Source organism: Trichogramma pretiosum, unplaced genomic scaffold (genome assembly GCF_000599845.2).
Source record: "Trichogramma pretiosum strain Unisexual culture from Peru unplaced genomic scaffold, Tpre_2.0 scaffold48, whole genome shotgun sequence".
Taxonomy (NCBI): Eukaryota; Metazoa; Arthropoda; class Insecta; order Hymenoptera; family Trichogrammatidae; genus Trichogramma; species Trichogramma pretiosum.
Genome location: NW_019641228.1, coordinates 497,900 through 510,132, shown reverse-complemented (window position 1 = coordinate 510,132; position 12,233 = coordinate 497,900). Strand labels below are relative to the sequence as shown.

General features: G+C 43.2%; 1 protein-coding gene across 1 annotated transcript in view; it reads left to right on the top strand.

Annotated features, from left to right (window-relative positions):
- Nucleotides 1–1,395: 1,395 nt before the first annotated feature.
- LOC106650225 (probable G-protein coupled receptor Mth-like 1) overlaps nucleotides 1,396–12,233 on the top strand; it is a 53,977-nt gene continuing 43,139 nt past the window's right edge. Inside the window, exon 1 of the mRNA XM_023458322.1 lies at nucleotides 1,396–1,469. Within this exon, the coding sequence (XP_023314090.1) occupies nucleotides 1,441–1,469 (29 nt within the window). The 5' untranslated portion in view covers nucleotides 1,396–1,440. The remainder of the gene's footprint in view (nucleotides 1,470–12,233) is intronic.

The window sequence follows — 12,233 nt, the reverse complement described above, 5'->3', positions numbered from 1 at the left end:
TTCGGACGGGATGCACTTTATATAGATATATTATATTGTGCAGTGTGGAATCTCGTTTGTTTACCGCTTGAGTAGCACAAATATCCCAAATTTATCGTCGGTTCAGACGCTCGACCAAACGGTTTTAAATAATTTAGGGTAAATTGACTCGTTTCCTCTTTTATGAATAAGCGTCGGAGCAAAGTGAATAGAGAAAGAGAGTATCGCGCGTCGAGTGTGAAGTAGCTTAAAATAAAAGCAATTGTACTAAAAAAGTTTGCGTTAAAACGACGAAAAGAAATTTTAAATTTTAATAACTGCGCGCTTTTTTTCGCATTTCGATTTTTGTAAGGAAGAATAGACTTTAACTCGTGGGCAAATTGCGCTCTAAAAAATGAATGCAGCCTTTTTTCCTGTCTGTCTGTCTCGCTCTTTCTCTCGCTCCGTCATCACATATACTTTGCCCGTTGGCTGCTACGTTGCAATTCAACTTTTCTCGGGGCTCTGCCGCGCCTCCCTATACATATCAAACAGATTCTATAGAGCCGTCGAGACGCCGACGACGAGGACGGTTAACGGCTTCCTCAAAAATTCATGTCACAGCGGCTATGTGTGTGCCGCGCGAGCCGAGAGCAGCAGCAGCCGCTTGCGCGCAGCCTCCACCGACAATGAATCCACTCTTTACCTTACTTCTCTGTATTATATAAAGTTGCTCTATTTTACCGTTGCACCGTCGCGAAGAATCGGGATTGTATATATGTGTGCCCGCGCGGTTATGCTTTTTCCGCGCCTCGGACCAAGTTTTGCACGCACACGCGCAACTCACGTACGCTGCCGCAGCTTGCTTGTTTTGCAGCTACAACATTTGTGCTCTGCGCAGCACCGGCAGCCGCATTCGCGAACTTTGTCAAAGATTATGCGGCGCACTTCGGGCTCGCGCGCAGCCAGCCGTTGCTATTATGCGCGGCGAACTGCTCGTGACGCGTAATATTATGCGTATATGCGCGAATGTGTGTTTGTACGTGGGTATATAGGGGAGGAACAATTTTCACTCGATTCGTTCGATGAAGTCTCTCTTCGCGAGCAAGAGAGAGGAGAAACTTTTTTCTCCGCGAGCAGTTCGGCTCTTCTCTGCAGTCGAGTGCAAAGTTGCTTTTTGACTTTAATCCTTGATAGTCCGTTTGAGATCGCATTACTTTCAGGATATTGACTACTTCGACTTCTGAGAAGTTTTTTGAGGAGAGAAAAATTGCCCCGTAGATGCACTCTGATAAACGTTTTCTTGTAGCTCCCATGAAGCTTTGAGACGGTACTTTTAGTTAGTACTCGTGTCAGCTTGACGAGACCGTAATTTATTAAATATACAAACTACTTACAATTAAAGTCTTATCAATGATATTTTTTATTTCAGCAATTTGGGCTCACTTCTTCTTCCTAGCAACGTTCTTCTGGCTGAACACCATGTGCTTCAATATCTGGTGGACATTCAGGTCAGTTTCCGTATTTAAAAAAAAAACTCTGTTTCTTACTGATAAATATCGTACAATTACAACGGGTCGAGGCGTTTACTGCTCTTACTCTGAAAAAGAAATGGCAATCTGCTCTGGATCTGTTTGGTATTAAAAGCACGTTTCGCCTCTGAAAAAAATCTGATAAAAGAGCAAAAGAAAGTGGCTCTTTTTTGCCGTTTACGGGAGAAACCTCCGAGTCAGATTTTCGAAGATGGAATTTTTTATGTAACTTGAATATTTAACTTTTTTTTATTCAGCACCTTTTGTTGATTCGATAAAGAACGCCCCTGATTCTGAGGTTTCGGTGGATCTTCGCAAATTTGAAAATATTTTCTTTAGCATTCGATACTCTGAACTTTTGCGTCAACGTTGCCCAATTACCAGTAAAGCTTGAAATCGACTACATCTTCGAATTTATCTTGAACTAAATCATTTCGTACCTTATAAGAAATTATACGAGAAAGTTGCAACTGACGCTAATTAAACGCAAAGTTAACTTGGGTTCAAATCTTTATTCTATGTTCGTAGCTTTTGCGAGTGTAGCAGCAATCTTAAAACAAATCTAACTTTCTGATTTTTCGACCTCGTTGCCTTAATTACATTCTAACAAGTGTCGATTGGTCCATTTGAATAAATAATTGAAGGTTAAAATCAGAACTGTAACTCCTTACGAGCTTTACAGGAAAACCACGAGAAGATTAATTTTCAACGGTATAGCTTTTGCGTACTTATTGCTTCGTATCTAAGCTTCGTTTACGCGCATATCCGCGCGACTCTCTAGAAACAAATGCTCGATGAACAATTAGTTTTAGAGGCGCACCGCCTGAGATCGCATACATTTGCATGAATAAAGACACTCTCGGCCTCGCGTTTCTGTGCTAGATTCGCGTGCGAGTATATAAGCGATCGCTTTAAAGAGAGAAAATTTCATTCCTAAATATACCGTGCCGAGTCCTCTATCGAAATTATGCGCGAAACTAGTTTATACTTCCACTTAAAAAATTTGCATATTGCACATTTGCCTCGCACACGCAGTTGCCCTAGGTAACCAAGTAAAAGTCTAATGTTATCTTGTAAGTGATGAGAATTCTCTATATACTCCTTGGGAGAAAGAGAGTAAGTGAGAGAGATACTCGGCGGTAATTTTTGCATAATCATTCGCGCGCTCGCTAGGGCATACAATTTTTTTGCTCTATTTCGACAAATTCCAAAGCTTATTGGATACATGTTAGATAAAGCTTGTAATGTCGTTGTTTTTTTTCGCATTGATGTATCTAATTCTGAGACGTGACATGATTAATGAATAAGCGTTATTTTATCGCGTTGTATGAATGAAAAACCTGTTACTCTTATGCAACTTATAATTAGAAAAAAAAATGTATCGTGAAATATGAGTAGCTACTCTTCGGCCAGCGTAGCTGCAGTGCGTACGTATAAAATGCGCAGTGCATGTACTTCGTCGTGTCCATATTAAGTGCTGGTTGAGAACATAAAGACTCGCGCGCACCCTTAGAACGTGTTTGAATTTTTTTTCTCCCGCTCGCTCGAATCTTTATTTATTTTTTATATATTCTTCCTCCAACGAAAAGAATCCAGCAGACGAGGTGCAGGTTAACTACTATGTTTATTCAAGCCTTAAATGAGCCTACTCATGTTTTCAAGACGCATAGTCGCTTTGCTTATTTTGCTCCACATATCGCGTTAGCTCGCGCACGTCATTTTTAAAAATTAAATCGTAATTTAAGGGGAGGTAAAAAAAATTTTCTCTGCAAAATTGGCCTAAATCTCACTTACAAATTAAGACAAAATATGTTACACGGTTATATACGAGAGCTCAGTTAGCAAATAAACAAGGTGAATTGATGACTCGAGAGCCGCATGGAGTCGGAGGGAAGAAAGAGAAAGAAAGAAAGAAAAAAGCATCAATTATAATGAAGCTACATCGAAAATCTCTCTGGAGAGCTTTGGCGCGCATAACAGCTCGATGCACGCGCGCTGCGTTTTGTAACTCTTCTCTTTCTCTGCCTCTGTGTCTCTATGTCTACTGCTCTTGGGCTATATGCTTTTGCACCGACCCAAAAGACTCACCTAATTAAAATGGATAACGAGCAGTTCTTATTTCGTCCTCCCCTTGTGGATGCTTTGCAACTCATTTTCTTATACCACGAGTGCGGTATCTAGAATACCGAATAAGAAAAAAAATTCATTTTTTCCCTTCTTAGAACTCGTAATAATTTAATTAGTTGCTCGTCAAATGCAAATGGATATAATTATTTGCAGCTTCATAAATGAAAAATTATTTTTCGGAGCGAAGAAATTTTTTGAAACTAGACTTGTCTATGATCTCGGGTTTATTTATTGTACTGTAAAATTATAACATGTTAATTTACTTGAATAAAATAGGCGGACCCGCATCTGAAAAAATCATTCGTTAGAGTATGTTTATAATTTGATTACTTACACTGCGCTAATTTATGCATCGCATGTGCCATGTGATACAAGGTCGCGGCTCAGTCGAGGTTGGATCGTTGTCGATACACTGTTAAACGATTGAATGATTTACAATCTACAGACTTGAGAGGGAATAGGAGAAAAATAGATAGAGAATTCATAATTAACGTATCAAACGAATGCATATAGGCTCTTTGGAGCAAAAATATAATTAGTACTTTGATGCGAAGGTAAGAGTGATACTTTGATACGACGTTGGCATATCAAGATATCAATCAGAGGTAAATTTGCGCCATTGTTACGAATAATGCGCGCTTATATACACGCATATGCGTAGATATCCAACTCGATTAAAAAGTTGGCAACGCTAAAAAACGAATCATTGGAAAGTTTGAATAAGATAGAGTGGGTATATAGGGACTGCGTGCGCGTAATAGCAGAAGGTGAGGTAAAAGTCAGGATTCATCGGCCTTTTATAATTGTGCGCGCGGCGAGCGCGTCTGATGTTTTTTTCTCTCTTTCTCTCTCTCTCTCTCTCTTTCTCCCTTTTTTTTACAATCTCGTGTGTGTACCTGCGCGCTTACGCCTCGACACGCACACCTGTCTCGAACACACACGTACGTATACATGTACACCTGTAAAACTAAACTCTCCGGCGAATAAAACTTCGCTTACGCTTGGACACCGTAATCACAGTGGCGTAAATTTGAAGCTTTATTTGCGCGCGATCGTTTTATGCACGTATTCATCTCTCTCTCTCTCTGTTCCTTCTGCAGTGCGCAGCGCATCAGTGGCAAGAGCCCGCTGTCAAGCCACTCGTGTATATGCTCGTGCGCCGCAGAGTGCTGCAGTCTGCGAATGAGGCGACTGTAATTGCTTACACTTTTACGAGCGCTTCGTTTTGCATTTTGCATTGTATCGATCCCGTGATGCGCGTAGCGGCCCGCTCGCTGTACGTAAGCAGTAAGTACAGCTGCGATCGTGGGTAACTCTGACGCTGCTGTTCCATCAACTCTCGGCGTAACTGAGACAGAGAGAGAGAAGAGACGAAAATTAACAATCCGAAATACCCAATGACGCCTCCATTGCAATAGATCCGTGTATAAGTATAATGGTAAGTCATCGTGCTGTATGTTACACGTATATAGGCGTCATTTCTTTCACTCGCGTGTGCGGCGGCGCCAATTTGCGCTTTACGAGTGGGTGATTAGATCAGCCTCATTCAGAACCTACGTAAGAACCAAAAAGGTCCGTTGAATCGAGCTCTACGATTGACTACGTATATAATACGTATGTGTATGAGCTTGCCTGTGTGTATGCGTGAGGAGAGAAGCATAAAAGTCGGCGGTGGCAAAAATCTTGATTGTGTCTTTCATCTTCCTAAGCCATAAAACATCTGTCCGCGCGCGTGATTGTCTTCCATCGGTTTACCGCACACAATTGACCCCGAGAGTGGCCGAGAGACAGAAAAGAAAGCTACAATCAACTGCACATACACTAGCATCGTCGTTCGTATTATCCAGGCATATAAAGCGTGATTTGTTTTCCTCCGGACACTGTAAGCGGCGGCGGTCCTCTATCGTGGGTCTTTCATCGATGCGCAACTTGGAACCGAGCGAGCAACCTCGTTTTCCACGAGAGATCGCTTTATCGACTAACCAGCGTAGTCGAGGTCCGCTTGACCCATATATTTGCCTGCAAAAAGCTCGCGTAGGAGACGCTCGTCTGCCTTTCGTATCGAAAGTAATACTTATTACTAATTCGCAATGTTAAAAGCTCTTTTGTATCAGCGAAAGATAAGAATCGCTCGCATAATTCCATGCAACCAAGGCGACGACGAAGACGACGACGACAGCAACAGCGACGAAGAATTCATAACGGATCGTCTCCCCTACTTTTGTTCTTATAATACGTTGCATGTGTAAGTGTATGTGTATGCGCGAGGCATTCCGCGCCTCACACACGTACATGTTACATGCACATTCGCACAATGTAATTTTGCCTGAAAACACGTTTGCCTTTTTTCTCGCTTATATATACCTTTTCGTCGTATTTTACGGAGAAACAGAGAGAGAGAGGGCTTGGAACGTGTTGTTATTTTTCCTAAGTATATGTATATACTACCTTGTATACACCGGTCCTGCATACACTTACTCTCGTTTCAACGACTTTCAAGTTTTCTCTCTCGCTCTCCTCTCTGTCTCTATCTCTCTGTTTACAATATATTTTTTTTCTGCATGCGCGCATGCATCGCACATATTGAAGCACAATATTTGAAAAACAAACATCGTCTCTCGACGGAGAAACGAAGTTCTCATAATCGCGCACTGTGCGTCTGCGCCCATAGACATGTTTTTACGTCCTTGTCGCAAATTAAACATCTTCTATATTATTTATGCAGAATCTATACAAGTTGCAAAATCCATTCGCGACTCGCTAGTGGCTCGCACAAATACGATGAGTGTGTTTGAATATGCATGCCAATAAATACAAATTGTATAATCTTACGAGTAATTTTCCTACACATTGAATGCACTGGCCATTTCTTTGAATACATAGCAGATCTCTCGCCATTGTATCGACAAATTACTATGATATGACGGACGGCTCGTCATTGTACATTATTTGATGTTGTAGAAAATATTTCATTTGCAGCGATAAGCGTGAATACAAAAATAGACGATATAAATATCAATAAACGAACGTCGAGAAACTTGAACGACCACGCGGTATAGCTCGTCAGAGATTCCTCTGAATAATTTCTATCGCTAGTATTTTCGCTTTCCACCGAATCGAACGATTGCGAGCTTTGCCAAAGCGCTCAACGTTTGAAGATTAGTGCGCGGGTATATGGCTCTTTAGAACCCATACTCGTGAATAAAGATATACTTTTTTATAAATTTCCCCTACACCATTTATAATACATTAAAGTGGAAATGATCGTATCGGCACCGATGCGGCTAACGTAGACCATCCTTTCTTTTCTCATTCACCTGTTCTGCTTAAAGCTCGCGGAGCTCATCTTTTATGATGTCTTTGGGTGTATCACATGCGCACCTATATGGCTAACAACAACAGTAGCAGTGGAGTAGCAGCAAAGCCATGATCGGAATGCCTTTGTTTCGAAGCTCGCGCTCTATAAATCAAACCAGCTGAAACAGGAGCGCACTGCATACTTCGCAACGTATAATACGTGTGTCCGTATATATACATGTGGTATTGCTAGCTGCAGCAGTCCCTGAGAGCTGCCACTGCTTCTTCAATTTTAGACAATGTTCTATTTCGATCCCGTTGTTTCGTGACACGCTGACAGATGATGTATATTTGGCTTCTTATTCGATATATAGGCAGGCGTATACAGATGCAACGCTGCTCTTTGCGACTTTTATATATTATTCATGAATCTCCAAGCGAAACTCGTCAAAATTTAAAATTCGGAGCAAGTTTTTCCTCGACGTTTGGCAGGATATACGACTTTTGCATCGCGAGGCTGTCGAGAGACGCCCCCGAGAAGCGAATATAAGCACGAGTTGTCAAAACTTGCTATGATAAAATAGACGAAGGCAGCGCACGGCAGGAGGATTGACCGCGGCGATTAGGCACAATCTCCTTGAGGGGCTCGCAGTAACAGCCTTATACGAGCGGCAGTTGTGCGCTACTACTGGCAAGCGCATAACGGAGACAACGAAACGATCCCTGGTGGCGACGAGCTGGTTCTGCGTCAAAACCCGATGCCAAAAGCAATAGGCGCAGAGTCTACTGCAGTGCATCTTTCAGGCGGAAAATTAGGCTGGCTACACGCGGATATACGTATGCGTGCAGTGTAGAGCCGCAGCCGCTGCTGCTGCTCCAGTGAACTCGTGTCCGGTCAGTTCGATCACGAAATCGTCCTTTGGGGACAGCTGCTTGTAAGCTTAATGGGCTCTGCGGATTTCCAACAAATCCCCAATGCTAGCGCTGCAAGCTGCTTCCGAAGCTGCTGCTGTAGCTGATCGCGCCCAACGAAATGTATCGTAAATTGATTCACGTTTCGGCTTATATACGCTGTCCGCGTGAGCCGGCGTCGAGAGGATTTATAAGTTTTCAATGCCAAGCAGTTTTCGCGCTCGATTAACTTCAATAACCTCCGATGCATTGTGTAGGTTCTTATTGTCGAGTCTTCGCTTGCACGGAAAAATCGTTTAATTTTTTTCCTCTTTCTTTCCAACGGCTCAATGGCAGATTAGCGCCGAGGATTTGAAAGTTTTTCCTTCATTGTTCATCAGTTGGACTCGTAGGTATATATCGCTTTGTATCGATCTTTTCTCTAGACTCGATGCATCGCGCGCACACACACACACACACACATTCTATTGAATTGGTAAGTCATACAGAGCCTAAATTACTTAGGCCATTATATTAGCGCGCGAATAAGTGTTGCCTACGTAGCGGAAATGTGTCACGCGCAAAACGAATACGTGGGAGAGTTGGCTGTAGAATTGTTGCTCGCGCTCGCTCATTATCCTCTTAACGTGGGCGCGAAAAACTCGTTTTCGTTCGGCTCCCAAAGTCGAATCCATCTTGAAACTTGTAATCGAGCTCTTATACGGCGGATATTTTCTTTTACATATTTTTTTTTACCGCAGAGCTTCCACGCATAAATTATTCATTGATAACATGATTACAATTAATTTACACGGATATTGCGTCAAAATCTACTCGCTAACACAGAGTGCATATAGACGCAGTCATTATAACGAGCGGGTAATATGCATATGATTTTTCGCGATGAAATATTAATGCGCTACGTGCCGCGACGAAGATAATTAAACTCCAGTGCCACCGAGGGCAATAGCTCGGCAAAGAGAGCTCGATATATACTTTAATCGAGTTCAATTATAATTAGCCTCATAATTGATCTTTCAAAGCTCTCGGCTCTGGCTTTTCTCTCTCTCTCTTCTCTCGTTGGAATAATTTGCACGAAAAAAAATAATAAAGTGCGAACTTTCGTGGAAAATATTCCATAAAGCTCGCGCGCTCCAATGCATGCCAATTGAGTGTTGTCTCGGCGACGAGGCTTGCGACTCCCGCACAGACGCGCGCACACACGTACCCGCAGATAACGATCTCTCTCCGCGCTACCGAGTTAGCAGGGCAGGCCTTTCCAAGAATTTATTGTTCCTGCGGCTTATACAGGCTGTATGTGCGCAGATTCGATAGAACGGCCCGGCAAACTGTTCCAGTGCCGCTGCTGCTGCTGCTGCTGCAGGCCTCTTCATTATTGTCCAATATGTGCCGCGCGCATAGAGCGCAAAAAGTCGAGACTCGACCTGGATCGCGCGAGGCGCGAGAAAATCTGGCCACTCAAGTCAGCTGCGCGGTGAGCAACGGCAAATCGATAAACTGAGCCGTGTGTCGGTGGTGTGTATATACCTGTCGGCTGTCTTATATAAATCCACGCGTGATGCGGCCTCAATTGCGCGTCGAGCGATGGGACTAACTCGATACACGATTCGTGTGTGTGTGTGTGTATGCACGCCGAGAGGAGATGCGCGCAGCTCATCCGCATCACCGTTACTCCTAATTGCAATAGCTCACGACACACGCACACACAGACACAGACACAGACATGCACACAGACTAATATATAGATGCTCGTGCATACAGCCACAAGCCCATGAGAAAGAGGCTTCCTCTAATGCCAGAGTCACCTTATGGCAGTCTTGCACTTTATTTGGAAAATTCTTGTTTCGGTCGTATTCCTCGGCAAAGTAAGTGTACCTGCTTTATGGCTTTAGATGAGTGTATGGATACGCGAGTATAAAGGTAGACAAAGGATGTGCAATATATACCTATGCCCGACCTCATTGTTACCGGAGGAAGGGAGAGAGAGAGAGAAAAAAGTCTGAAGATCCGACGAAAAGGATTCAGGGCATCTCCGCTGCTGCTGCTCGCATGATTTATGAGACCGATGATTTTTAGATAAAGCGAAAAATATAATGCGCCCTGAGAAATAAAAGGCGCGTGATTATTCATGCCGAGTGTGAACATTAGCGGTCGAGCTGCATGCCTCGTCTTTCTCTCTTTTAACGAGCTTAGTTATATATTCTCCGCGAATGCTTTTAATATTGCTGCGTGCCACCGCAGTTAGTAGTAGTGTATGAAGCGTCCGACTCTCGGCGCGCTCGAGACTGCAAACAGACGTGCCGCTACTATATACGAGCTCGTGCAATATCAAAACGTTCAATACTTATCAATACGCCGGTGTAATGTTATAGCGACTTAATTTATAGTTACGGAGGATAAAATATTTACACGATATTTATCTCGTGGAGAAATGTCTCGAATCAGAGTCGAATTTATTGCATTTCTTATAAAAATATGACGACGACGTGGACGCGCGCGCGTAATAATTTGCGCCAACGTGCAGTTACACCGAGCGCAAAACACGTGTAGGTATGAAACTCTCGAGATTGCTTATATTTTAGATGACAAATCGATCAAAGTGCCACCTCGCAAGAATTTAAAATTTAAAATCCAATTTCGTGACCGAGGAAAAAATGCGAATTCCTTAATTATCTCGAAACGTGCGTGCGACTCGACAACGCTCGTGCCTGCGTACTATTTCGATCGGCCGCAGACCGGTCATAGCAGTTTCGAACGAGCGGGACTGAAGAAATACTTGTCAAAATTATATTTATCATTGCACCTTGCAGCGGCACAGATAATTTCTAATCAGCCGCAAGCTTGCGCGAGCACGGATCAAGTAGCAGCGAGTCGCGACATCTTGGTACATTCATTTACAATGCGCCATAAGTCGACGATTGCTCTAGGCTTGACCTTTTTCAGTGCGCGCGCGTCATACTCGAAGCAATTTCATTTGCGGCGCACTTCAAAGAGTCCGCGGCACGAACATGCCAATATAGAAACATCGTCGAGCACGGGCCCCCGGTATAGGATGAAAGCTGCGAAAGCAAAACTGGGTTTACTACCGTGCGCGCTTGCTGTAACTGCACGGGCAAATATGACAAGCGCTGTACATTCGTATATATATACATGTTTATGTAGACTTGTACATAGCGATGACGGAGAAAAATCGGTAACTAGCAGCGACGCGCTTAACGGTTCTTATAATGCCGGGGCATCGCGATCGGGCTCGATTTTCGTTTTATTGTCCGATACACAATTTTAAATCCTAAGTACATGCGACCAACGTACGTACAGAGAATAGGGCTTTCGACGTGATAATTCAAATTGCAGCTTATGTTATTATATACTCATAGCTACGAAGTTACCTTGTCATCGGAGTTATGCCGAAAAAAAGGCATCGAGTCGGCTGTTCCGTACGCGCGCGTAGGTAGAGTATTAACGACATCTGTTCAATGAACGGGCTCGAAACAGCTATCGAACAAAATGACGTACAACGTCTAGGCACATACTACGATTACTACTACTACTAGCTTGGAAAAAAAGCGATCGCAAGTCGAACAATGGAAATAGCTCCATAACCGGTTACACGTACTCTCTCTCTCTCTCTCTCTCTCTCTCTCTCTCTTTTACCTATGCTTCTCTCTCAGTCGCTCCTGCAACCGGTAGCTTTTTCCGGTCATCTTGATAACTACCGTAGTATATACGTATGTCGAACGGCGAACACGTTCCATCACGTGGATCAGGCAACTGCAGCAGAGATCGGTCAATGTCTCCGCTCGCGCGCGTACCTCTCGAGACTTCTCTTCGTCACTGTACTTCAGTTGGCTCATTTAAGAGCCGGAGAAAAAAAAGAAAAGGCTTTCGTGCATCGAATGGCGCTCGCTCGCGCGCACACACGTAGACTAGCACAGACTCTTCGTCGGACTAAGTAGACAGTACCGTTTGCCATTTATCATGTCACTTTTATATGAAGGGACTATTATGACTGATGAAAATCGAATTTTCTTACGCGGCAGTGTATGCGTATATTTTCCAGCGACTCGGGGACAAAGTTGTTTCGTCGGTCGATAAGAGCCAAAATCCCGCACCCTGTACTGATATGCTGTGCACAAAATAATTTTTGCTATCTTATTGAAACGGATCGCCGGCTTTGTGCGCTTTCGCAAAAGTTTTTCCTCCGAAAGAAAAACATTATCTTGAAACTTGTACACATTTATGAATTGTGGCTATTTGAAAACTCTTTTAATATATAAATGTATTATTTCACATGTTCGTAAGATGTATAAAAAAGGGAGAAAGATATATTTGTACGGAAAGAGCAAAGTTCATGTATGAAAGCAAGCTGAGAGATGGTCGAGAAAACAATGTTTGGCAGTCGCACTA